The following is a 26,177-nucleotide window of genomic DNA, read 5'->3' as shown; positions in this document are numbered from 1 at the left end:
GAGCTAAACTGGAGGCCAAAATGATCTGAACCAAACTCTTATGTCAGCGCTGTAATGGGAGAGTCATGGAACCAGGGGAACCACTTTGATTAAAGTTATGATACTGGATACATTCTAGATATTCAGGTGCTACAGTTGATCTTCATTCTTTCTGCATGTTAAATGAATTATAGGCAATTGTGGATTGTGCAACTTCACCACCTGCTGGCCCACAAAGGAAGTTCCTCTGTATTAAACTTAAAATCTGCCATTTTCCTGCACTTCTCACTCACAATTACGTACATTACATACACAATAACTGTAGATTACAACTAAGATAAAAGCATGAATAGACAAAAAACACATACTGGCTGCCTATCTTTGTCTTCTTGAACTTGTCCCGTTTGTACTTGGTGTGCTGCTGCTCCAGCGTCTGCACGGCTGAAACTATCAGCTTCAGGGTTTTGTATGTCTCCTGTGGGTCATCGATGACAAAGCTGGAGTACTCCTCCTGCTCCGGCCCGTCGTACACGGACTTACTGCCGCAGGCCTCTGCAGGGGAAGAGCGGCAGCACAGTGAGAAAAAGGGACAATGTGGAAATAAATACAAAATATACATGAGGATCCCGAAATGCACTCTTGTCCTACCTTGCATCTTGATCAGTTTGGTCATGTATGTGCTGAACAGCGAGTAGATCCTCTCAGTCTCTCTGTCTCCATCTACGTCCAGCTGGATGTTTGCAGGGAGGCCGCTGAAAACAGACGCACAGGAGGATGAGAGATCAGAAACAAATAAAAAGGACCTGATGCTGGGTAGACTTTGACAACTTTGCGTACCCAGTGCAGGGCGAGCACCCAGCGGCTGTGTCTGCTGAGAGCTTGCAGCAGAGCCAGTGGCCGTTGAGGTAGGCTGAAGGGTGGTAGGTGCTCAGACGTTTGCGGTTGCACTGGCTGACTTTGGTCAGGATGTCAATCCAGTCGCGAGCCTCCACGCAGTTGTTGGCCTGGATGTAGAGCGCGCGCTCTGGCTGAATAACCTGGAACATCTGGAGGAGGAAGAAAAGGGGACAGAAGTGAGGGAGGAATCTAAAAGCTTGTAGGAGAGATCTGGGCCAAATGCCAAACATTTAATAGGGGTTGCTGTGTGTGGTACGTACATTTTTCATCTTGAAAGACTCCTCCTCTAACCTCTCCACAGCCAGAATGTTCTCTATGGGAATGCTGCACAGAGCGCCCTCACCTGGAGGACAAAGGAAACACAGCAGAAATTAGTAAAGGATAAAGGAATGTGTAAAATGATTTTATTTCCTTTAAATTAATTTATATACAGCAGGGATGTTCAAAGCCTGACACTGTGGTCCCCCAACTATCCCCCCGAGAACAAATATTGAGACTTGACTATTTAGTCTATCTGTCCACAGGTTAATACACACTGCAAATATGAGTGTATTTGAATAAATGAAGGCGATAATTCAAGCTATACACAATTAAAAAGCTGAAAAATGTAAAAGCTTTTTAGTATGCATCCTAAGTTAGAATCTTTTTGCAAACCTGGCATGTAGTATGGAATAACAAACTGCTTGTGTGTATCTTTTGGCCTGAGTTTGTTTGGATGCAGCAGAAATGTTTCCCCTGCTCGGTAACCTAATCTCCACCACATGTGTCGAACGCACATTATGTTCAGACTAAATGTACATTCAGCAGATTCTCTGCCTCCTGCTGATTCTTGCACAACTTCACGGCGACAGTGAAACACGCCACTGTAGGAAGATCCTGAGTAACCTTTGACCTCACCTTTCGTTTTGTGGTAGGTAAACTCGTGGTTGGTGAGGCGAAACCATCTCTTCTTAAAGTTCTTCATTCCAAACCGATTCCTTCCTTGAGCTCTCTTGATCATAAATCTGAGGAAAAAGCGGTGAGAGAAATTCAGCTCAAGAGCTGGAAAGATGAACTCATGCGTCACAAAGATGTTTAAATGCATCACAATGCTTTTATTTCTCCGGCACGATGCATCTCTTATATACGTCTTCAATAATATAATGTGCAGTAAATGTATAGGAGTTTGATTAATTGCTTTAGAAAAACGTTTAACGAATCCTGTGCAGTAAGATGTCTACATATATCATTGCATTTACATGCTTGCAGTTCTTTGCGTTCATCGCTGCTGTACATGATGATCAGTACAGCTCTCATAGATTTAACCGTCTATGAGTCTAAAAGGAGACGTTTCAGCAGATCAAAGGTACCTGTGTTTTTACATATTTTACCCCTTTATCCAAATTATTCCAAATCATAACACACCATTTAGAACAGATTTCATTCACTGGTTTCCATGTCTTAAAAGTAGACCATGAAAATCTACTCAACTTGAAATTTAAGATAGCTAATCCATCACAGAACAGTTCCTGTCATGTTTATTTTTTCAGCAATGCAGTCTGTCGAAAAGCACCTGGTACTCCGTGCAGAGTACTTTGATATTTCTTCTTGTTGGTGTGTTAATGCATGACCTGACCCTGCTGAACAGCACTTTTTCTAAGCAAGAAATTAGAGCTTAAAGTGATAATCTCAAAAGATTTTCATTTAAATAAATGTCTGTGAAGTTACTATCTATCGCCGAATGAGGTAACACAATGGTGATTGAGCCTATGGCCCACTGATGAAAGCCTTTGCATTTGCAGTATTGCAAGTTTTGCGAGTAAACAGTAATCTACTATGGCTGAACAAACAAAGAAAAGATCGATGACTACAGATACAACTTCAAAAATAAGTGAAAATCCAAAGAAAAAGAAACAAATTCGGCACTCAGATGAAGGCAAACAGTCTAAAAAAACTTTTTAAATTATTACTTTTTTAAATATAATTTATGAATCTCTTTTAATCATTTTTTTCTGAACAAAATGCAGAAAATTGTCTGGTCCCAGATTCTCCAATGTTGGAGTTTGCTGAGTTATTACTGTTCAGGAACTTCTCTGGTTTTTGAACTGTGAGTTAAAGAAACAATACCTTTGCAGACATCATGTTTGACTCTGGAAAACTTGGATTGGCATTTGTCACTATTATCTGGCAATTGATGTACGTTACAATTCATTTTTTAATTAAATTAAATGTGATTAATTAATTCAAGATAATTTGATAATGAAACAAACAATTCTGCTTATGCATGCAGTGCTTCTCAGCTTGCAACTTATTTACCATTCAATAAATATATACGAGCATAAATCCACCATGATGGATCAGCTATTTCAAGCATGTTTCCAAATTCTCGTTTGATTTGTACAATGTAATTAAATAAATGGAGTCCATGAATCTAAAAAATGATGTTATGCTTTGGAAAATGATTGACAGTGGTGTGAACTATTTGTTGTCAATAGGCTTAAACATGTAAAACCACAGATACGGTCCATTCAGGGAGAGTAAACACCAGGATCTCTTTTTAGAGTTTAAGGGCCAGAGGATACATTGAATATGGAGCACCAGGGTTACAAACACCAAAATTACTTAGTACAGGAAGTCTGATACTATATTATATGTGCACTACGGAGTCAAGAACGTGCTGGTTTCACATCTGACGTAACACCTGGAGCTGTGCTAGAAACACTAATGTGTATGTTAGAGACTTGGTCGGGAAACAGGGTGTAAAGGGTCAGTCAGGATCCAGGGAGATATGAGATCCCAGAAATGTTTGTACAGTAACCAACCCCTGCTGTCACTGTCACACCAAGCGTGTCTGGCAGGGCGAGAAGGGCTACCAGCACTAATGACGCCTCCTACATAAGCAGGCTTAAAGGTAAACACTTTACTTTATACCATCTCTTACTCTACTGCCATGTGAGAGCAGTGAGACTAAAATGGCTATCACACAGAATCAGAGAGTGTGACAGTCGTTTGATATTTTGCTTTTAAACAGGTGGGGTATAAAGTAAAGTGCAGCAGCGTCTGCAGTAGCGCATGTTGGGAGAGAAAATGGCCGGGCTTGGTTTGGGGGCAGTTACAGTGCACACACGGGGTCACAAGGGCAAAGCCTTTATACAGAGAAGCTCTTACCTGCCCTTTGTGCCTTTTGACCCCTTCCCATCAACCCTCTTTATAGTGAGTTTAACACTCCTACGCCCGGTAGCAGAAACAAAAGAGGGTGGGGATGGTGGTGAGCAAGGCGCTGACATAACTACTGTCAATTGGAAACTATCCTTCCCCTTACAGCCTCATCAGAAATATCATTATAACAACAGACCAGGTGCCAGCGCCAAAATTACAGCGTCAGGTGAAGCTTTAATGTTACTTTGTAAAATAATCAGACTACAAGGAGTCACCATGTTAAGGTAAAAACTATCTTACCAAGCTTGGCAATTTGGTAAATAAACATATTCACTTCATTCCTTTTCTTTCCTTTCTTTCTTTCAGCAGGTTAGCTTAGCTTAGCAGCATCAATTCTTGAAATAGCTAGTGTGGCTCTATTCAGTGTTAACAAAATGTAGGCACCTCCATACAATATAAACAATTTGTATCTTTTTTTACAAATGTTAAAGCAAAATTTTGTTTTACAGGAGGTTATGAGCCCCAGCTAATATTTAATGACCCTGACCAGTTGCCATACCTCTGTCAGGGACTCCAAAAAGTTACTGTTATTCAGATTAGCCAGGTAAAAGGCTAGCTTGGCAGTTTAACCAATCATAAACATTCATCTAACCATTATTAAACTCGTTATGTTTTGTGAAGACATAAGTGCATTGTCGAGCTTAAGAGGGGCTGGTAGGCGGACTATGTTGCCCTCATTCAGAGCTAGAAGCAAGGTAGAAGCAAGCCTCAATTTATGCTAACGAGCTGCTCATTAGCTTCATATCATACCACACAGTCATCTGAGTGACAGGTATCAATATTCCCACACTTTCTAACTGAGGATAGTTCAGCCTTTAAAGTCAACCCAACTTTCTTGGGTAAAACTATAAATGCGTGCCAATAAGTTGGTGAAAAGACAAACATAGAAGGTGGTTAATTAGAGGTGGAAAAATGACAGACAATATGGTAACACTAGACAAGAAGCCTGCCCAAAAGAGCTTTACTACAATTACAAAACCTAAAATTACTTTCCATAAATCCTCTAAATTAACCTAAAATCACAGACGTAGGACATCTTAGCAGTGATGTTGACAGAGCTGTTTATAGGCACACTTTTCACTTTTCCATTACTTAGAATTTGGGTTTTATTCTCATGAATATAAGTTAAAAAAATAAGTTCCTCACCCCTCTTTGAGCATGATGGGTGTTTCAATGCTCTTCTGATCCCACTTTCCAGAGGTGGAGATCAGATCCAGGAACTGTGGAGGGAAGTAAAGAACACCTTATATCAATATATTTATTGTGTTAGTAACTGTTTTCCCATCCCTGTATCCACTCCACTTTTCAATCTGTCTCCACTCTTGTCCAGAAACACGTTTCATCACCACTTCATATAAGTTTATCTTCTTCTGAGGTACAAAACAAAAGGAATATTTGATATGTGTCTACAAGCTGGCAGAGTTTTTTTTTAAAGTGCACAGGGAAAACGAGTGAACACTCACATTCTTCACAGCGTCTGCATATTTCTGCTCATTGAAGTAGTCATAAAACGCAGCCATGTAGGACTCTTTGAAATTGGCCTGGAAAAGAACAAAAGCGGGAGAGAGAGAGAGAGGAGTGACGGAGAGAGAAGGATCAGCAAGTTGTGTTTAAATTTAACTTTTAGGACTGAAATACAAATGAAGTCTAGTTTAGTCACCGGATTGAAAATAGAAAAATACACTCTCTCACAGAAACTCACAGATTTAGACTTGGCAAGACTTCCCAGGGTCTGGATCGTCTTGGAGATGAGGGTGAGGGTTCGAGAGGTGGCGGGGTCCTGATGAGACAAAGACGAAACAATTGACCACATCATAGAAGAACTCTATTATTAACCTAGATCTATATAAAAATAACTGCTGTTCAAAGTAAAACATGAACTTTGAACTTCGCTTTACACAAACAGGGACAAGAAGTCCTTCATGTGAAATGAAGTGGAACATAAAATATTTCAGAGGAGAATCATGTAATGTCGGAGAAAGCTACTGTTTCCAAGGTCTTCATCCAACTTTGAACATAGTCCTTAATCTTTTACAATAAAATACACTTATTGATTCACATGCTCTACTGTCTGTTTTGCTGAGGTCGAAGGCCACTCTTTGCTGTAATATCTTTTTGGCATCTGGATGACGCTTTGCTGTTTTCCACATGGCGTGAATGCAGGCAGAAAAATGTACATGGGGCAACAGAAACAAACACGAAATAGAGTTCATGTGAAACAGAATGTTAAAATTCAGAAAGGAGGACTCGCTCAGCCAAGACTGGCAGATCGATGCTGTCTGAGAGGTCTGACATGGGCCACTCCAAGGCTCTATGTCCATCCATCAATTATCCATACCGCTTATCCTGTTTACTTGAAAAGATTTCAACTTTTTTTCGTAAACAGTGTCACAGCTCTTGTCAATCAGATTTATTTGTCTTTTTAATATCTTTTGGGGGGCTGGAGCCTATCCCAGCTGTCATTGGGCGAGAGGCGGGGTACACCCTGGACTGATCGCCTGTCAATCACAGAGACAGACAGCCTTTCACGCTCACATTCTATGGGCCATTTGGAGTCACCATTGAACCTAACGAGCATGCCTTTAGACTGGCGTACCCACGCATGCACGAGGAGAACATGCAAACTCAGGGTTCAAACTAATTTAAAAATGCACTTTAAATATTATTTATTGAATCATTGTAATAATGTATATATAATGGCTGAATGTGTGTTTGTTTTAAAAGTCAGACTCACTGGATGGTGCGGCCGTAGATGGAACAAGTTAGGGGAGAGGATGGCTGGAGCGAAGAAACGCAGGAAGATGAAACTGCTCACTGCTGTGTACCGGACATCTTGATCGACTGGAGAACAGAAAAGGAATGGATTTATGCCCTCAACATACTTGCATTAATGACATCTAGGACATTACATATATTCTCAGTTTGGAAGAAGAAAAGCACATTTGGTAAATGTGATCACTGAATGATACGGTAAATGTTTCCTTTTTTTCTTTTTAAGTGGAAATCTTTAGTTTAATAAGATACACAGACTGAATTTAACAGCTTGTTCCTCCTTTGGCTGCGGTGCCCTGTGACAGCCAACAGGAGGCAGCACAGTACATGACACTTGTCGTACATCGTCCACACATAACAGTTATAAGTGTGTAGGAGGTTTAATTGTTCTCAGGCTTGACACAAATAGCAGAGCACAAAGAGAAGAAAGTGTCCTTGGACATTTTGTACATCCTGTTCTTTATTGTGCGTTTCCTGTTCCCTATTAGCGGCGTCCTCTCTCTCTCTTTCTCTCCTCTCAGGTAAGTCATTCAGGAGGCGGGTTACCTTGGAAACGGGTGGCAGCCGACTCTCTCAAAGAGAAGAAGATATCACACATGACAGTCGGACAGCGAACGCCAGAGGTGGTGATGACGTTGAAGATCCGGTCTACATACTGACGAAGGTTTTCCTGAGGGGCGGGGGCAGGGCAGATATGTCAGATGATACAGTGATAAACACACACACACACACGCACACGTAAACACACAACATGCTTCTTACTCTGTTTGTATCCAGGTTCTCCGACTCTTTGAGCTTCACTGGGTCGATTTCACAGGGTTTGTGTTCTGCGCAGATCTGTAAATATCCATTCATAAATTATTTATCCAGATATTTTCAGACACGTGGCACAAATTGAATCAAAGCATCTGGTAAAACAAAGACACAAATAGAAAAACATGGACGTATCGCAGCGCAATACCTCATCTATGATGGGTTTGAGTGTGACTTGCAGATAGTGCATTCCTGCCAGCTTCATGGTCTCGTCGATGCACTTGGAAGTCAGCGAATTTCCCCGGAAAATGGTGTTAGGATCCCTACACACACAGAGCGGCAAAGAGGTGTGTGAAATTAAAGTGGAAATCCAAGTGACAGCGTAATAACAACATGATTTTATATGAGACATTTAATGAATTACATTATTGTGGCTGCCTAACAGCACAGTCAAATCAAAATGCTAAGCTCGTAAATATGGAATACAATCTGATGACCTCATTTCTGCAGCCAATTTAATTAATAATCTTTAAATACATCTGTGTTTGATTTGGTGGCGAAATTAATTACAGATCATAAATACACAACTTTCAGCTGGCTTATATTTAATAAATGTACCCACATTATTGCCAACAAACAAAGCTACAGTATAAATGAGATATTTCCTAAATGTGGAAAGTCTCCAACATATTATGCTTCTCCCTCTTCTGTAATAAATAACTTTATAGGATGTCCACAAAATGCTGGATGACTGATTTATGCAACTGGATAACTGAGTATTTGTTGTTATGCTGTGGTTTCTGGTGGTATTCAAAAGGGAAAAGTTACAAGACACTCACTGTGTGCGGTTGACTTCGGCGTGAGCGATGGCGCTAATAAAAGGCACGATCTTGCCGTAGTGAAGAAACAATCGCACCAGAGGAATGGCGGCTTCTTGTTTCTCTCGACACACTTCCCCCAGAATGTGAGCCGTGGACGCCGACACAGGCTGAACAGAGAGGAGCGAACATTTAGACAGTGAAGTAACAGAACAAAAAATGAGTCCAAACGGAGCAAAGACGTTCACGCACCCCGACGTTAGCAGAGTGCAGCAGTAGATCTCTGAGGGGAGTGTAGTGCTCGGAGGGGAAGACGTGGTCCTCGGTGTAAACGATGTTCAGACGCAGAGAGCCGAGCTCTTCTACCTTCACTGACTTCCCTCCGTTCTCCCTCGGCTGGAGAAAGTACCTGGAAGAAGAAGATGAGAATAGTCTCAACATTTTCAAAACTGGCCTAAAAGAATGCTTACACATTTGTTCAAAGTTGCATTGATCTTTCAGCTTCATTCTCACTGCACTTTTGAATCTTAAGCTCCCACAGTACACTAGCTGCGCAGCACCGGTGGACAGACAAAGAGACTAACTAGCTTGTGACAAGTATAGATCCGCATATAGATGCCCATTGTCTCTTTTCCACTGCCAGTGAAGTATACTCCTGTCCGTGTCTTTTCTGTTTCGTCACCGTCAAATGCGGCCGAAACAGTGAAGATGTTACGGTGGTTAGGTCTTTATTGTATCAATTACTCATTCAGTCTATTTATCAAACTTGGCACCGACAAATTTGGAACGATGTTCGAGCTCTGCTCGGACGGAGACGGGCGGAATTTGTAGCTGAGATGACAAAGAGTCGCAGAAGTTACAGACGGCGCATAGCATTGCACCGGAGAGAGGTAGGAGATTAGCGCATTGATACGGATTTTGTGTTCCCATCAATTCCGATCAAACCCGAGGCGATTACTACCCGGGTCTACTGCAGAGTCATTTGACCCGGATCTGAATGCCGATTGTAGCATTTCCCATTTAGCATAAAAAGTCGTGTGTTAGCCGTTTTTGACCAGGGGAAAGTGGCTTGTGTGTGTACGTGTGTCTGCGATGTTCCTCTCACCATGCGTCGTGGACCCCAGCCTGACCCAAGACCCTCAGAGGAACACGTACACCCCCGAGAAACTCGTCCCCGAACTTCAGGTTGCTGGCGTTCCACAGATCCACCCTGAACACAAAGTACAGTTGAAAACAAGGCAGGTGCTTTAAATGACACCAGGACAGTGTTGATTAAACTCCTGGCTCACCTCAGTGCCAGCTTGTCAACGTCCTCTTCTTCAACATCAAACTGCCGCTTTGTGTAGCTCAATGGCCGCGTCACCTAGAAATGGAGACGGAGTTAGCATTTAGCTTAAAGCAGGATTAAGTCGTTTACATCATTAGAGGAAGCAGGCTCAGAGTGTTTAGACTGATGCTGAAACAGTTGATTTGCCACTTCAGTCACGGTTTCGGCTTCTCAAATGTGAGGATCTAATATTTTTCTTCACCTCTATGGTGCTAAATTTAGTATCTTTTTTTTACTGTCTGCTGAATAAAATAAGCAATCTGAATATGTCAGACTCCAGGAAGATATGATGTGTATTTTTTCACACTCAACACTAAACAATGAAAATAATTGTAAGTTGCAACCCTAACTGAGACACTAAATGCTTCACAATTACACTCAGTCAAATCAAGACAGTTTTATTTGTGTTAGGGCTGCAACTAGCAATTATTTTCACATTTGAGCAATCTGCTGATTAGACAATTAACAGATTAATAGTTGAATTATTATTTAAATCTCCCCCAAAAAATACCCATCGCAATTTCCCGGAGCCAAAGTGACACATAGAATTGCTTCTTTTGTTCAATCACTTTTCATCAACTATCATGAATGATGCAAAAACAGCTAAACCGTACATCGCAGAAGCTGGAACCAGCAACTGTTTGATGTTTTTGCTTAAATGTTGCTGCTCTAATTAACATAGCCCAATATCACAAATCAAGAATATTTCTCAAGGGGCTTTACAATGCATACAGCATCCAACAAATCCATCCTTAGATCTTTGATTGGGATAAGGAAAAACTCCCCCCAACATAGGATGTTTTGCTATTAATGAGGCCAAAATGAGCCTTGACCCATATCCAACTCTAAGCTCCATGTCAGGCAGATTTGACTCAGGTTGGAGTTATCTGAGATCAGGATGTTGCAGGATCCATGTGAGTTTGAGGTAATAAAAAAACCATTTTGTAACGATCAAAGGAGCAATCATATGGCAGATAAAGATGATGGACGGCCTGTGTGTGCGTGCGGAGCTCTGCGTGTGACTCAGAGGGGGGCTGCAGGCAGAGTCCCGCTCATGTGGTGGTGGGTAATAAACGAGACGGTCTTGTCGGATGGAAATCAATGGGACAGATTGTTTGGTGTTTTGTCCGAATCAATCATACTCTTGTCCTGCTGTCTTTCAGCGCTGCAGCAGCGGGGAGGTCAGAGGGAGGGGCGACACAAAAATGTCAGAGCTGCTGGAGAGCGAGGGTTAACGGGGGCAGTGTGAAAGGGAGTTGTGTGTGTGTGTGTGTGTGAACTATTTACCTTAATATAAACTCAATATTACAAATAAATATAAAGTTTGTTGTTTAAAATATATAAAGAAGAAAAAACAATACAGGGAACAGTTATGTGTTTCCAATTGTTTTAACTACTTTTCTGTAATTTTATCTCAAAAATTTCAACAGCTACAGCAGAAATGGTATGAAAGGATGCTACGTGTGTGTATATACAGGATATATTCAATATATATATATATATATATAAAATAAAATATATATTTTTTTACATAAACTTAATTTTTCCATAAACAGTTACACAAAATGTGTTACTGTAACAACCCTACAAACCTCTCATGTTTTAAAAAAAAGATACTGCAAGTAGGTCAGCTGAGAGTCATTTTTATCTTGAGTGAATTAGCAGACAGTTAGCCAAAGTTAGCTAAAGTTATGCTAACTCTCTGATGTTACATGCTAATGTTTGATTATTAGCAAGAATTACAATTTGTAAAGTAAGTTAATTTTTCTACATACGAAGTGAAAAACTTTTATATATACATTTTAATAGCTAGAAAATTAAATAAATTCACTTTTTTAGCTAGCAAGTTTTACAGTTTAGAGCTAACTCTACATTGTTGCTAACTGGGTTTGTCTCTGTTAATTGTATTGTAATGATTACATTGGAGGTTGTCTGGGTGAAAAGTAGATAAATATTGGACTTGCAATATTTACTTAGAGCCCATTTTCTTATTTTTTGGTTTTCTGCTCAACAATCACACACAGAGACATGTTTACCTCAAAGTAGAAAACCTCCTCAAACTGTGGATTGTTGGTTTTCCTCTTCACTTTGGTTTTCTTTGCCTCTGACCTGAGAGAAGCAGAAAGGCAGATGACGATAAAGCCACGTTATCCAAAGTTAAAAATGCGATTAAAAGAAGTTTTGTATGGTTAAAGGTAAAATCCCGTTCGATCACGTGAGAGGTCTGACCTTGACGGTCCGAGTAAGGAGACAGCAGCGTAGGGATCACATTGGCCGTTGACGATAGGAAGGCCTTGGCACTCCAACACTCTGCAGAAACACACACACACACCATTAATGAATAAGCACACTGCATAGACTTGTACACACACACACACCTGTAATACATTAACGCTATGCTAATTTTAATGCACCATTAGCACGGTGTGATCTCATCCAGTGCTTTACTTTGACTGCCTCGCCTTAGCTCAAATGTGAAGGCTCATAATACTAAACGCTGAATGGTGCAGAAACTATTTTAAACCTTATATAGACAAAGCTTTCGTAAGGGGCTTTTACAGTATGCTAATGTTCCTTTTCTATGCTAACGCACTAAAGTGCTAGCTAAGCAAAGGCAAAGAGGCAGGCCAGGAAACAGGACAATGGGAAAGGGTCCATTGTGCTGCCAAGACCACTGAGGATTGAGACCAATACTCTGCAGGACGAGGCTCACTGCTCTCATCAGCACTCTTACACACAATAAAACCATAAATAAAGGGATAAGTTGAGCGAGCTACCTGCCGAACATGAGACAGACATAAGACATGAAAGCGAAATATCTTAAATCCTACTTTGTAAATATTTTCGCAGTAATCACAGGTGACACTTTGTATGACAACAAGAAACCTCTAGCTGCTTTAACAGATCTTTTTTACAGCAGACATTTTGACTTGTCAGAGAAAAGCACAGGTGTTACTAATTAAATTAACGATGGCTCTGTTTCTTTAGTTATCCAATTAAGCAAAGCTAGTGAAGCTGGTGAGGCCCTAAAACATGCACACGAAATGGAATGCAGCCACGTTTTATGTCATTAAATACACCCGTGCTTTTCCTGCTATGCCATGTCAAGAAGTCTGCATTGAAAAACAATAAGAATCTACAAATACATCAGCTATCTGTGAAATTAACCACCTGTTTTCTGCAGCCGTTCATTTCTTTCATAATACAAAAATGAATGTACACATGATTGATACAAGTGTGGCAATGACTTAAAGAGGCATGTAACCAAAAACAACTTAAAAGAGGTTAATTTCAAGCAATCCAAAAAAACACCTCCATTTCCCAGGCATAAAACATCTGGTCCATTCATACTCTCATGCTGGAAGTCCTTGCAAGTAAATTTTGGACCGAGTTTAGAGCTCTTTGAGAGTTTCTCAGTGTGTGAAAATGGCCCCTGGTGTCAGAGTTAGGTGTGTCTGTATGTAAGAAGGGCAGAAACAGAGAGCGGGGGAGATGAAAAGAGATGGAGGGAAGTAATTCCATTTGAGCTGCTGGCGGAGAGTTGTGCCAATTTTAAATCCTGCGTGATCCAGCAACTACAAACACTGAACAAAGAGGGCTTGAGAGACAAAATAAAGTAAAAAAGAGAAGAGACCATATCTTGAGGAAAATGGACTGAATCCTGAGTCTAAGGTCGAGAAATCAGAAATCAGAGAGTAAGGTAGATATGGGAAACAAAGTCTTTAAGTTAAATCCGCAAATGTGGTCCAGAGGAGGACTCCAGCTTCTCTCATCATCAAAGGAAGAAAATACCAGAATAAATAAAAAACTGCTTTTATAAAATCACAAACAGCCATATAGGGAACAAACATAATTTGTAATCTGTATACTTAATATTCAATTTAATGGGGCGCCAGTTTAGCTCAGCGGTCAATTCAGCGGCCCATAGAGGTTACAGTCCTCGATGCCCCACCCTCAGCCCTCTGCCATGTGTCATCCCCACACTCTCTTCACCTGTTTCCAACACTACCCACTGTCCTCTCTATAAATAAAAGGCATAAAAGGCCAAGTTTCTCATTCCAAGGTACATTTAAGGAAGGCAATATGACTGATATGTGTATTTGTTTCACCAGATTATGGCACCTTAAGTAGTCATATTTAGTACTTTATTGTTTACATTGAAGTTTGTATACCGATTACTACATTGTACTCATGCTTTAAAGTTTATATGCATGTCTTCAAATTGTGTATGTAGAACAAAATAGGTATGAAGGAAATATGAAGCTCCATTAAAATGTTTGTTTAAAAACTTTGTTAAGCCCAGACAGAGGCGGTAAAACAGATGTTTAAAAAAGATTTTTGATGGATCTCATCTGCACTCAATCAAAACTATGTGAAAGATCTGGAAACCACAAACAATCAACAGCAGTAAATCAGCAGTTTTATCCGTATGAAAGTAAAGTATTTATCTGTCTACCTATCTGTCTATCTGCCTATCTATCTGTCTATCTGCGTCTCTTCCTGTGTCACGGCTGTGCGATGACATCATGCTGTAAGGGGATTAGCACCCAAACAGGACAGGACACCCAGCGGGACGAATCACTTCCTGTGTGTCATGTGTGATGCACCGCTACTCACACCGCATGGTGAATTACACAGCAAATCACAACGCTGCCCACAACTGTACTGACACACACACACACGCACACACACAGGTTCCTAATAAGGAATAAGGACTGGGCTGGGTTAAGCATCACTAATGCCAGAGCGCTTCCTGTCCAATGAGCTTGTTTATATAACCCCTGCTTGGCCTACTATTCAGCCCTCTCTCTCTCCCTCTCTCTCTTCACCGCTGTGGGCTCTGACATGCCAGACAGCGGTGGTGAAGCAGACTTATTTGTTTTAGTCGACGTTACTCATATTAGGTTAATGGTGTGCCTTTTTCTGCGCCCACGTATCCTGTCAGAAACAATTTCCCTCACATATAAGAGGAAACGAATTACATCACGGTGCCAAAATCACACACAAAAAGCAGATGGGATTATGAGTCAGTGTCATTGAGGGCTGACGGGTGAAGAATTATAAGTAAGTGAATCCATATATTAAATTAAATCAGAACAGGGACTTGAAAATCACCCAAAAGTACACGTGTTTCAATATGAAATGTCAAACATTTCAGTCAGACAGCATTTTCCCTGTGGAGGAAGAAGTATTTAACTTGTTACTGAGTACCACAGTTGTATTGTCACTATTTATTAAGTCAAATATAAAGACTTAGATTAAAAATATTACTAAAAGTAGAACTTATTTTTACACATCAGTCTGTTTACAGGTGTTGTGGGTCGTGCTACATACATGAAAAAGTTGCCTAAAAAACCTCTTGAGGCAAACGAAGTAGCTGTAAAAAATCTGATAAATTGACTCGAGTGATGTCACCTGAGTCAGCAGCCGTTGGGTCTGAAGACTAAAAGTAAAAAAAAAACAACAAAAAAAACTGGAGGTAATAATAATAAGTCCTCTGTAACTCTTCATCTCTGCTTTAGCTTGCAGCTCAAGGCTACATTTGGCGCCATAGCATAGAGCACATCTGAAAATTCCAACGAACCTGCGATCGGAGCGCCGAGCACTACAGCCTCCGTACTTGCGGCGCCCACTCCATCAACCGAGCCAACCAAGCCAAACCATCGCCCCTCACGTGGTTATTATTGATGATGCAATAATATGTTCATAGTTTTTTTATTTTCGTCGTTGTTGAATGAATTGCAAAGTTGAAAAGTTTCCCTCTTTAATGGTGTTGAGAATATTAGTATCAAGTAGCCCATCCATCACTTATCCTTCAGGGTCGTGGGGAGGCTGGAACCTATCCCAGCTGTCATTTGGCGAGAGGCAAGGTACACCCTGGACTGATTGCCAGTCAATCACAGGGCTGACACATAAGCCCCTTTTACACTGCCAGTTCAACGCGGGATTATTTCGGCTCTGTAAAAATACATCTTCAATCTAAAACGCATAGAGGCAGAATGGTGGGCCGAAATCGCTCCGCCTCTGAGCCGGCGTCAGAGGTAGTAACAGAGGCGAAACGGCATATGTGTGAACAGCGGAGCCGTCAGGGCTTTGTTTACACCTCGCGCACATTTTGCCACCGCAACGCCTAAACGCTTTGTAAAAACACACACTGTGGCGGCTTTACGCCAGCGTTGTGTGGTCCGAAGTAGAATGGCAAAGGCTGCATGATGGCAGAGCTTCGTTACGCCACTGAGGCAGAACCTCAGTGTAAAAAGGGCTATAGAGACAGACACATTTCATGCTCACACTCGCACCTAGGGGCAATTTAGAGTCACCAATGAATCTAACGAGCATGTCTTTGGACTGTGGGAGGAACCCACGCATGCACCGGGAGAACATGCAAACTCCACACAGAAAGGTCCCTATGTCCAAACCTGGATTCGAACCAGGAACCTTCTGTCAGGGGAGAACACTAACCACTGCAGTACCCATGTCAAGTAGCATCATATAGAAATAGGTGGTTTATCCTTGCGTTTTCATTTTCTCTTGATTTGTTGCTGTTACACACTATGCCAGTTTACCTGCAAGCTAAAAGCAAGTTCTTTCAGTCGGTTGTTTTGATCTGCAGAGCTGAATGAACGCAGCCTTGTCTCCCTCGTACACGTGTCTTCCTAGAGAAATCTGACTAGATGACCTCCTGCTCTAAGCTCCTTACCCACAGTGCGCTCTGGGAACTGAGTCACGCTGGCTCATCATCTGACTTTACTGCTTCATGTTGCAGGAGAAGAGCTGGGCAGCAAACAAGCACACACACATGTACACACAGAATAATCCAACCTCAATCATATCATTGATCCGCTGCGAACACTGAAGTTCACACGCCACATGCGCGTACAACTGCATTTTACACACATCGCAACACACACACAGACAATGTGGGAGGGCAGATTTATGCGTTCGGGACTCCCACACCACAACATATTGATTCACACACTATCGCTCGCTATTGAGTGTCACATCACACACAGGAATAGGAATGATCTTTAAACACAGCCCAAAGTTTACTCTTGACAGCATAAAAAAAAACCAAGTGTCTAAAAGTTTGGTGGCAGTAAATTCTTCTTTTGTTTCCACCTCTTTACATAAACTCTGATCATTTCTATAAAACAGCAGAAGTCAAATAACAACATGAGGTGTAGTTTTGTCTTTCTTTTGTCCAATGGAAAGGACTGTGTGTACACTGTGTGTCTCACCTTGTGGCCAGTTTATGGTTGATGGCTCCGCTGTCCGTGATGACTTCACTCAAACGCAGCTCCAGGTGCACTTTCCCCTGCAGAACACACGATCAGACACTCTTTACGCACACACTTTGGAAAACATCAGTGCCTGCAGAACAGGTGTCCAAAAAGAAGGCAATTAAAACCATACATTTCTGAATCGTTTGTATGTGCGTGTGAAAATATTAGATAGATTCAAGAGGAAAAATGTCTGCTGAATCTGAACGTAAAACCAATCTTAAAAATACTTATTTTTCAGGCCTGTTTATGCTTGGTTACAGCCCATGTTACAAACCAATAACACAACAGGTTCACTTTTGGTTTCAACTTTTAAAACGTGTAAGTTGAAAGGTTTTCATTAGACATTATAAGTTCCAGGTACTTGTTTGGAGATCTAAATACCTACAATATACAAAATACATCCCATATCCTACATCCGACGTGCTGACTATACCAGACAGAATAACAAAAGGGAACATAGCATTTGGGACATTCAGGTGTCTGAGAAAGCCATGACAGGCAGTCAGCGTGCACACAACCAGGACCATGAAATTGAAGCAGCTAAATGGAATACTGCCATCATTAATGCTACTATAAACACCTGCGCTTTTCCTCTTGTTGCATGTAAAAATGTCCGCTGTGAAAAAGGCCTAGAGCAGACAGTTGAGGGCACCCACCAAGTGGCCATGCTTCTAATAAAGTATAACTTTAGGCCTATTTAAACCGGTGAGTTTTCATGAATGGTGAAAGTTTTTTGTACCAGGTTGTAAACATGTTCTATTTTTGATGTTAAGCTGGGCATATGGGGCTCTATAGGGATTGACTCGCTTTTGGGTCCAGCCTCAAGTGGCCAGTATGGGAACTGCAGTTTTGGGAACCTCCACGTTTGGCTTCATTTAACAGCGCTGGAGATGGCAGCTCAGTTCTAAATTGTATAAAACCAGACACAGTTGAAACTGTTTTTCAAAAAGGCCTGTGAACATATGATGAACGATATCTCTTCCCTGTACAAAACAAACACGACAAAAGTGGCATTTCTCCACCAACAGAAACATGGTAAAAAAAATAGCTGCGAGTCTGAAGTCACGCTGAAGTTATTTAGCCTGGAAGTGATTGGATTAATGACATAATGACAGTGTAGTGGTGCAGCTGTCTAGAAAAGCTCCATTAATTAGCAGCATCAGTATGCAAACTCACAGGCGTTTCTCTTTCTGGCCGATTCAAGCAGAGGGAACAAACACACACACTTACACATGTGCACACAGGCCAAACAATGTGTCCTCTATTGAAAAGAGAAGAGAGACACTCTATCTTCCTACTTCATTTGATCCATCTCCCTCGCTTTCTCTCTTTACTCTCATTCTCTCACACATCCTTCCTCTCCCCGGCTCCGCGGATGAATGTGTCTCTGTTTCAGATCCCTGCTCCAGGGCTACACACACCCATCTGTCTGCAGATGTTACTGTTCGCTGTGGATCCGACTGTCTGTCACTGTGTGTGTGTGTGTGTGCGTCTGTGTGTGTGTGGCACTATGATCTGGGTGTGTGCGTTCCTGTCGGTGTGTGCATGTGCGTAACAGTGTGTGTGGGTGAGTGAGACTGCTGAATACTGAATAGTAGAATAAGCATGCAACAGCTCCAAACCTGATTACTAGACATTTTTTTAATAAATGATAGATAAATCATTTCGGCAGTAAAAATACAACAAAAATAAAGATGTCTTTCTTGCCTTAAGGTTTTTATTTTTACACATTTAGGTCAAACATTTATACGCTGCTGAGAATACCCAATGGGAAGTGCTATCTGCATGTCAGATAAAGTATTTGTCATTTAAAAAAGCTACTAAATTAACTTTAAAATGCTTCAATGAATGTGCCCATTTCTCCCTATTTATGCAACATGAACTAGGTGAAAAGCGGTGCGCCTCAGACACAGGTATGTGCAGCCAAGAAAAACAGTCACACTGTTTAGATAGGTTTATGTATTTCCTTAAAAAAATGTTAATTCAAAATGTATCATATAAATATTTAACAATGAAGCATTAGGCATAAAAAAAATTCAGTCAGGACTGTCTCTAAATTTCCCAAAACAACAAGAATAATTTGCTTTGATCTGAACTCAATTACACAAGAACCATGAACATGTTTCCGTAACATTCACTGACATCCTGTTATTACTCCCAAAAGCAAATCAAAACCACACCACGCAACGCGAGAACGTGGTCGATATAATGATTTCAATTAAAGCTGCGAGTTCCTTTTCAACTGAGCTCTGATGAGGGCGAACAAATGGGATCTCCAGTATTTACGTGGAGAGCCAGCAGGTGACTTTGACCCAGCAGCTGTGATGTTTCAGGTGCACACATGCTGTGTTTGTTTGGGTTCTGCCCTGCTGGAAACATGAGCATGCAGACACACTATCTCACATCTATGTACATACTGTATGCATACTGTACATACTGCCGTTATGTAAAGTGATAATCTCGAAGATTTTCATTCAAATAAATGTCTTTTAAATCACTATCTATCGTCGAATGAGGTAACACAATGGTGATTGAGCCTATGGCCCACTGATGAAAGCCTTTGCATTTGCAGTGTTCTGGACTGGGTGTCTGTGGCAGCTTTTGCAGAAAAAATCACAAGCAGCGCCCAGTTAGTGACGCGTTTTTCATCACCCAGCAGTGGTTGGTCTGTCAGAGAGAGTAGGCGGAGCTAAGCGGCTGCCTTTCCGGTCTCTGCAAGTGTTGCGAGTAAACAGTAATCTACTATCGCTGAACAAACAAAGAAAAGATCGATGACTACAGATACAACTTCAAAAATGAGTGAAAATCCAAAGAAAAAGAAACAAATTGGACGCTCAGATGAAGGCAAACAGTCTAAAAAGGAAAGCGACCGTCAGCAAGGAAAATCAAGAGTTACAACCGGAGCCAACTGTGGACGTCACACATGCAACACTGTCTGGATATCTGGGAAGTGTGCTCCCACAATTACCATTTATCACCATAGGTGCCGCCAAAGAGAACGAAACTGAGATCTTCGAGATTACCACTTTAAGCAGCAATGTTAAAGATCTTGGTTTTGTTGTATTTGGCGCCTATATCAGCCATGCCGATAATTTCAGGTGTATTTTTGAGCCTCATCTGAACAGAAATCAAACAGCATCCTCGCTGACGGGTATTTACCTTTTTCTTTGCATTTGCAGTTGCTCTTTTTTGAAGTATTAGTAGCTTTTATCATCCATCTTTTCTTTATTTAGTTGACTTAAGCTAACTTTTAAGATGGTCAGAGACCAGAAAAAATATGCATCGCTTCAGTCTACTTTTTCTGACGTACCAACCACTGCTTGGTGACGGATGCCACTTGGGATTTTTCCAGCTAATGTTGACTCAACACCCAGTTTGTAAAACCAAAAATACTGCCAATGCAACACAATGACTATGTTAATTTATGTGGCAATACATGGTTACCTAACAGACATTTATTAAGAAACAATAGGGGAAAACCAGAGAGTATAAGATGTTTCTGTGGAGGAGCTGAGAAAGATACAACAGATTCTTCGAAAAACAAGAAGATCAAGAGAGAGTGCTTTGTCTTTGTCTTACCGTGTGACAGCCTTTGTGTGTGTGTGTGTGTGTGTGTGTGTGTGCTTGTGTTTTCTCTCTGTACTGACCTGCACCTCTGAGTCAGCGCTGACAGGTTGCAGCTGAAACCAGGTGTCTTTGCCGTGATATTTCTGCAGGTCCTCTTTCTTCACTGCAACCTTGCCTGCACACACAAGAACACAGTAAGACAAATGAGCTCAGAACACAAATCCACTTCCTAAAAAGCCTACGTGTTCAGATGTGTGTGAATCACACACTCAAGAAAAAAATAAATTTTAATCCGACATGTCAATCTCTCTTATTGCGGTAGGAACCAGGTGCAGAAGTAGAGTGCACTGCAAATGAACCAGTAATATCTATACTGATACTAACATTACCCTTTCTGTTTATAACACCCATAATCTCACACACCCAGACACATACACACACACACACACACACACACACACACACACACACACACAGAACAGAAGGTGAGATCGATACAAATCACACCATGGGAGAGGTTTCAGTTTGTGGTCGGTGGTCACACATATACAAATACTTAACCGCCAATATGTGAAATGACACACCCAATGACAGTGATAAAAACATCCGGCCGCACACAAAAGAGAGACACACCTTTTTCATGCTACAAGTATAACTCAGCTATCATTCCTTAATTTTGTGAAATGTGCTTTTTACCTTCTTGCCCAAAGTTAGGCGAGAAGATTGATACCACAATCATGTCTGTCTGTTAGGGTACAGACAGCTATTGGTTAGCTTAGCTTAGCATAAAGACTGGAAATAGGGGAACTGCTAGCTTGGTAAAACTTGAAATAAAATGAATAGCTCAGCTCTGAAAGCTTTACTCTCTTTGATTAAAACTATTAATATTGTGGGTTTGTTGTTAATGTGAGGTTGCCCGAACACCAAAGAAGACTCCAGGAAATAACAGCTCTGGTCCTTAAACCACATTCTTTATTAGTATTGATTGTACTTGTAACATGTACATTTTTAAGCTTTAGAGGTGCTGCTTCAAACCAAGTCAGATCTATCAGTCTTCCCCTGATTCCAGTCTTGATGCTACGTTTAGCTAACTGGCTAGCTTAGTTTTTTGGGGCTTTTTGACTTTATTGATAGGACACCTGAAGATAGACAGGAAATATGGGGAGGAGAGAGTGCGGCACGGCATGCACCAAATGACCGGCAGACCCGGGGTCAAACCTGCGATCAGTGCGAGGACTGTAGCCTCTGTACATGAGGTGCCAACTGAGCTAAACCAGCGCCCCAAGGCTAGCTTATTTTATTTAAAGTACAGTCATATAGGTTGTATCAATCTTCTCATCCAACAAAAAATATACATTTTTAACATTTCTTTAACACAAATGATTTCCAGGCTTTACATGTAACCCAGATATTACACTTTCCGTAAATTATACAAAATAATAAAATGAAAGTTGTTAAAATCATAACATAAAAAAGCACCGCTTCTGTTTTATAAGTCTAAGAAAGGCCTCAGACACTTTGAGCAGCTGCTAACTCACCGATACTGGAGTCCCTCCTGAAGACGTCCCTGTCGAAGATGTAGAAAGAGAGGTGTCTGAAGCTACGTGGGATCTCGCAGTAGAAGTCCTCCCCATAAAATGGACTGAAGGTGAGAGGAGACAAAAAGGCAAGCTTGGATTAGAGATCTGATTTGGGCGGGTTTAACCAAAAACACGCATGAATTTTATGTTTAGTTGTCAGGAGATGAAAAGAAGGAATGATGTGAGGGAAAGAGAGGGTGTGGAAACCAAGTGTACCGTAATAAATAGGTCACTGATTGATGTCTAAAATAAGAAATAAACTGTCTGAAGTCGCTGTTCTGTAACATGAAAGAAAAGACAGAAGGTACAGCATTATACAGTCAAGCTAATTCACTAATATAACCAAACATAAAGAATCTACAGAAGCACGCTGCATTCACTGCAGGAACAAATTAAAAGGAGTCATCTTAAAATTATGAGATTCTGATCCGTAAACAGTTTTATCATAATTATGAGATCTGGATTATTATTATAAAAGCTTTTCTTCTATTTTATACTAAAGTCATAATTACAAGATATGGTCTGCTTAACAAGCACTGCGCATCACTTGTGTTTATAAAGGGATTCTATAAAAAGCGTGAAAAGGAGTAAAGTGATCCCTTGCTAGTTCATAAGGTCATCAAACTGTGTCTTTTATTGTTTACATCGCATCACAGCATGAATGACTTTCTGTGCATTTGTGACCCCCTCTCGTTTTTTTACTCTCACTTGTTCTTTAAAACATCAATTAACTTAGTGATTTGTTAACTGTTCCTACCATTGTAACAGTTTCTGTCTAACAAGCTGTATCTTGGTTGTAAGTGGACATCACTGACGACTGAATTCCATAGAAATCAGCTCAATGAGGATCTTGTGATCTGCGCCCTCAGGGCTTCAGCTAACAATTACTGACTTCTTCTGTTACTCAGAGGACAGGCAGACGGACGGACAGAGGATAGGATGGATGAATACAGGATACATAAATACATTTCATTCATTTTATCAGCACAGCCAAATCAGAAATGTGAAAACTCCAAAGGGTGTGTGGTCAACGTGGACTGGATTCACTATCTATTCAAGCATCCATACTCTTTATGAAATAAAATGGTGATACAACATCCATCCATCCATTATCTTTACAAGGTACACCCTTGAACAGGTCAGCTGTTAATCACGAGCATGTCTTCGGACTGTGGGAGGAAGCTGGAGTACCCGGAGGGAACCCATGCATGCACAGGGAGAACAACACAGAAAAGCCCCCTACAGCCGAACCGGGGATTCCAACCAGAAACCTATCAGCTGTGAGGCGACAGTGGTAACCACTGCACCACCGTGCAGCCCGGTGTTACAATACACAGTATCTCATTGTGATGTATCTAAAATATGTCCGTCTAATACTTTTCATTACGTTTTCTCTTAAAGAGGGGGTATTATGCTGTTTCACATTTAAGACATATATATAATGTTGGATGTCCAGACTAAACGTGGATGAAGTTTCAAATCTGTAGGTAAAAGTAAGTAATCCCCAGGCTTCTCAGCTCAGTCTGTAGGCTGCTGTGAACGCCAGGTTTCACACCATTTTTTTCTACACGCTGCACTTCGTGACATCACAAAGGCTTCAGAGACCTGGCCAATCAGAAGAAAGCGGGCTTGTAGGGGCGGGATTTCTTAAAGGGACAGAGCTGACTGAGTCGTTTCAGGCAGAGGCTGTATGAGGGCCTGCACAGAGCACCAGTGTGAAAAAAATGAAGCTTGAAATTAGCATAATACCCCCCCTTTAAGTTAGTATAATTTCCTATATTTAAACAGAATTCTGCTGCGTTCCTAACATAACTCAATACAGTTTTCTGTGCCCAAATATGTAAGAAATGTAAATACATCTAAATTATTTCAAGAGAGAGACACAACACTCTAACCGGTTCAATAAATCTTCTCATCTAAAAGGCAGGGACTTATCAAATGAGCTGATAAAACATTTTTTATACCACTTCTGCCTTGAAGTTTGACATCCGATAGAGTGAAAAAATATTTGACTTTCAGGGGGGTTTTTTTTCTTTTCTGTTTGCACAGATGTTAAAAAACAACAAAAAAGAACAAGTGTAGAGGCCTTCAACGTACCAGAGTGACTTCTCGATGATCTTGGTCCTGAAGACTTCTTCTTGGTCCAGGTTGACGGTGCAGTAACAGTCCCTCATCCTGTTCGGCCCCGGGTACGGAGGGATGTTTTTTGCTTCTCCTGCACAAAGAAAGAGCAGAGGAAGGGGGAAGGAGAGAGGGTGAGTACTCAGGAATGAAAAACAAAGTGTTTATTCAACCAGTAAGATGTAAGTGATTACTTATTTAAGAACCCTGAATGCACGCTACTTTCATGGAAAAAGCATTATGCAAGTTCACACCTGTTTTAGCTTCGATTAATCTCATAGGACGTATAAGGAGATTAGGTCTGCTGGGGTGACATAAATATTAAGCTGTGTGTTTTCAGGAACAGACACACAAACAACAGCTCAACCTTCAAAACAACATGTGGAGTCTGTTTTTGTGTCTTGCGTGTGTGTGTGTGTGTGTGTGTGTGTGTGTGTGTGTGTGTGTGTGTGTGTGTGTGTGTGTGTGTGTCAAATCTGTGAATGAAAGAATCTGCGTGGGACATTTCCTGAATCCTGCTCAAGCTCAATCTGTTCATCAAACATGTGTGACAGATAGCACTCCCTTTCACAAGAATGTGGTCCAACCACCCACCGAGACGTACACACACACTTACACGCACACACACACACACATATACAGACACAGGTGGTGCTGCAGTCGTCCCTCAGGAGCAATACATTCTCCTTTATGAAGCCATGGATCCATGTTAGTCACCTCTCTGGTCCTTATTGTCTCTTTCTCTGTGCCCTGGGGACCCTGAGCACTCTGTAGTCTATAGTTACACGTGTGTGAGGGTAACACGGTCATTGTTTGCTGCAACAACGATCCTTTATCTGCACAGGAATCTGATGCTGGTGTTCTGACGACAAGCTGAGCTATTGCAAATCTCGCAGTTATTTCTGCCTTTAAAAGAGCGACTTCTTCACAGGGGCAGCAGGAGTCAGTGGCTTGGTGCTGCTGTTCTCAAATTAACTTTTTCTCTCTGCCGTATAAAAGTAGTTCCCAACATTTTGGGCTTTATTTTTACTTTTAAATTGTTTCAGTATTTTTGTTGCCCCTTTGGTTAGTGGTGCTAATGCTTTAAAGTAACCTCCCAACAACATTTCTACAGCCTGTAAAAGAACAAAAGCTGCTGCTGCTGCACTTGGAAACTGTTCAAATACACCCTGCAGAAGAAATCTTGTGCTACTTTACAGCAAAACACAAAGCTTTCATACACACTGCAGTGTTTACAAGCCTGGAGAAGGGAAGGGGAGAGAGCTGACATTTGGAAACTGACTGTAAAACAGCTAAACATAAAGCAACCTTCATATTAAGGAAGTAATTTTTCACATGAATGCAGCATCACAATTAGACTTTAAGCTCGAATAAATAGTACAAAGGTCTTTTCCTGCTACCTTTTTAACCTTCAGTATGCTTGAGAAGGAAAAGTTGGTGTTGCAAATATGAAAGCATATACTGCAGCATCACTGGGAGGAGGTGAGTAATCACATTAGTCATGAAGCACTGACTAACATGCAATTACACTGTTTGTATAAAACCTGTGATTTATTTACACACAGGCGGGTTTGCTCTGCAGCCATGAGACCAACCAGTTATACCACAGTCCTGCACTGGAAATTCACAATTTAAAGGTAAAGCAGAGTACTAATTTGACTACGTGACATGTTCCTTCGTTACAATGAACCTGGGAACTGTAGTTTATTTTGAGTTGTTCCCACACTCCTTGTCCTGCAGCTGTAAATACTCACTAGAGCTCTAAGTGTGCATTAATCCGCAGCTGAAAATAGGCCCAAGCAAAGGCACCATTAATTCAAGCTCAAGTAAAAGTATCTTAAAACAGTGCCCTGGTCTTTAAAGTGGTAATCTTCTCTTTGGC

The 26,177-nt window shown here is 41.1% G+C and overlaps 1 protein-coding gene across 1 annotated transcript in view; it reads right to left on the bottom strand.

The window, feature by feature from the left end:
- rasa3 (RAS p21 protein activator 3) overlaps nucleotides 1–26,177 on the bottom strand; it is a 44,963-nt gene that overhangs the window by 3,273 nt on the left and 15,513 nt on the right. The window contains exons 2-23 of the mRNA XM_069658034.1: nucleotides 24,272–24,389; nucleotides 22,133–22,236; nucleotides 20,675–20,769; nucleotides 16,983–17,059; nucleotides 11,974–12,054; nucleotides 11,781–11,853; nucleotides 9,707–9,780; nucleotides 9,523–9,627; nucleotides 8,670–8,826; nucleotides 8,439–8,587; nucleotides 7,808–7,922; nucleotides 7,609–7,683; nucleotides 7,393–7,516; nucleotides 6,809–6,915; nucleotides 5,777–5,854; nucleotides 5,538–5,615; nucleotides 5,221–5,294; nucleotides 1,774–1,880; nucleotides 1,137–1,219; nucleotides 817–1,025; nucleotides 628–731; nucleotides 348–531 (exon numbers count right to left, since the gene is read on the bottom strand). Of these exons, the coding sequence (XP_069514135.1) occupies nucleotides 348–531; nucleotides 628–731; nucleotides 817–1,025; nucleotides 1,137–1,219; nucleotides 1,774–1,880; nucleotides 5,221–5,294; nucleotides 5,538–5,615; nucleotides 5,777–5,854; nucleotides 6,809–6,915; nucleotides 7,393–7,516; nucleotides 7,609–7,683; nucleotides 7,808–7,922; nucleotides 8,439–8,587; nucleotides 8,670–8,826; nucleotides 9,523–9,627; nucleotides 9,707–9,780; nucleotides 11,781–11,853; nucleotides 11,974–12,054; nucleotides 16,983–17,059; nucleotides 20,675–20,769; nucleotides 22,133–22,236; nucleotides 24,272–24,389 (2,371 nt within the window). The remainder of the gene's footprint in view (nucleotides 1–347; nucleotides 532–627; nucleotides 732–816; nucleotides 1,026–1,136; nucleotides 1,220–1,773; nucleotides 1,881–5,220; nucleotides 5,295–5,537; nucleotides 5,616–5,776; nucleotides 5,855–6,808; nucleotides 6,916–7,392; nucleotides 7,517–7,608; nucleotides 7,684–7,807; nucleotides 7,923–8,438; nucleotides 8,588–8,669; nucleotides 8,827–9,522; nucleotides 9,628–9,706; nucleotides 9,781–11,780; nucleotides 11,854–11,973; nucleotides 12,055–16,982; nucleotides 17,060–20,674; nucleotides 20,770–22,132; nucleotides 22,237–24,271; nucleotides 24,390–26,177) is intronic.

Source organism: Semicossyphus pulcher, unplaced genomic scaffold (assembly GCF_022749685.1).
Source record: "Semicossyphus pulcher isolate SPU_LCO1_2020_fin unplaced genomic scaffold, fSemPul1.0.p SCAF_1, whole genome shotgun sequence".
Classification (NCBI taxonomy): domain Eukaryota; kingdom Metazoa; phylum Chordata; class Actinopteri; order Labriformes; family Labridae; genus Semicossyphus; species Semicossyphus pulcher.
The sequence above is the reverse complement of the archived record's forward strand: the minus strand, read 5'-3'. Positions and strand labels throughout refer to the sequence as shown.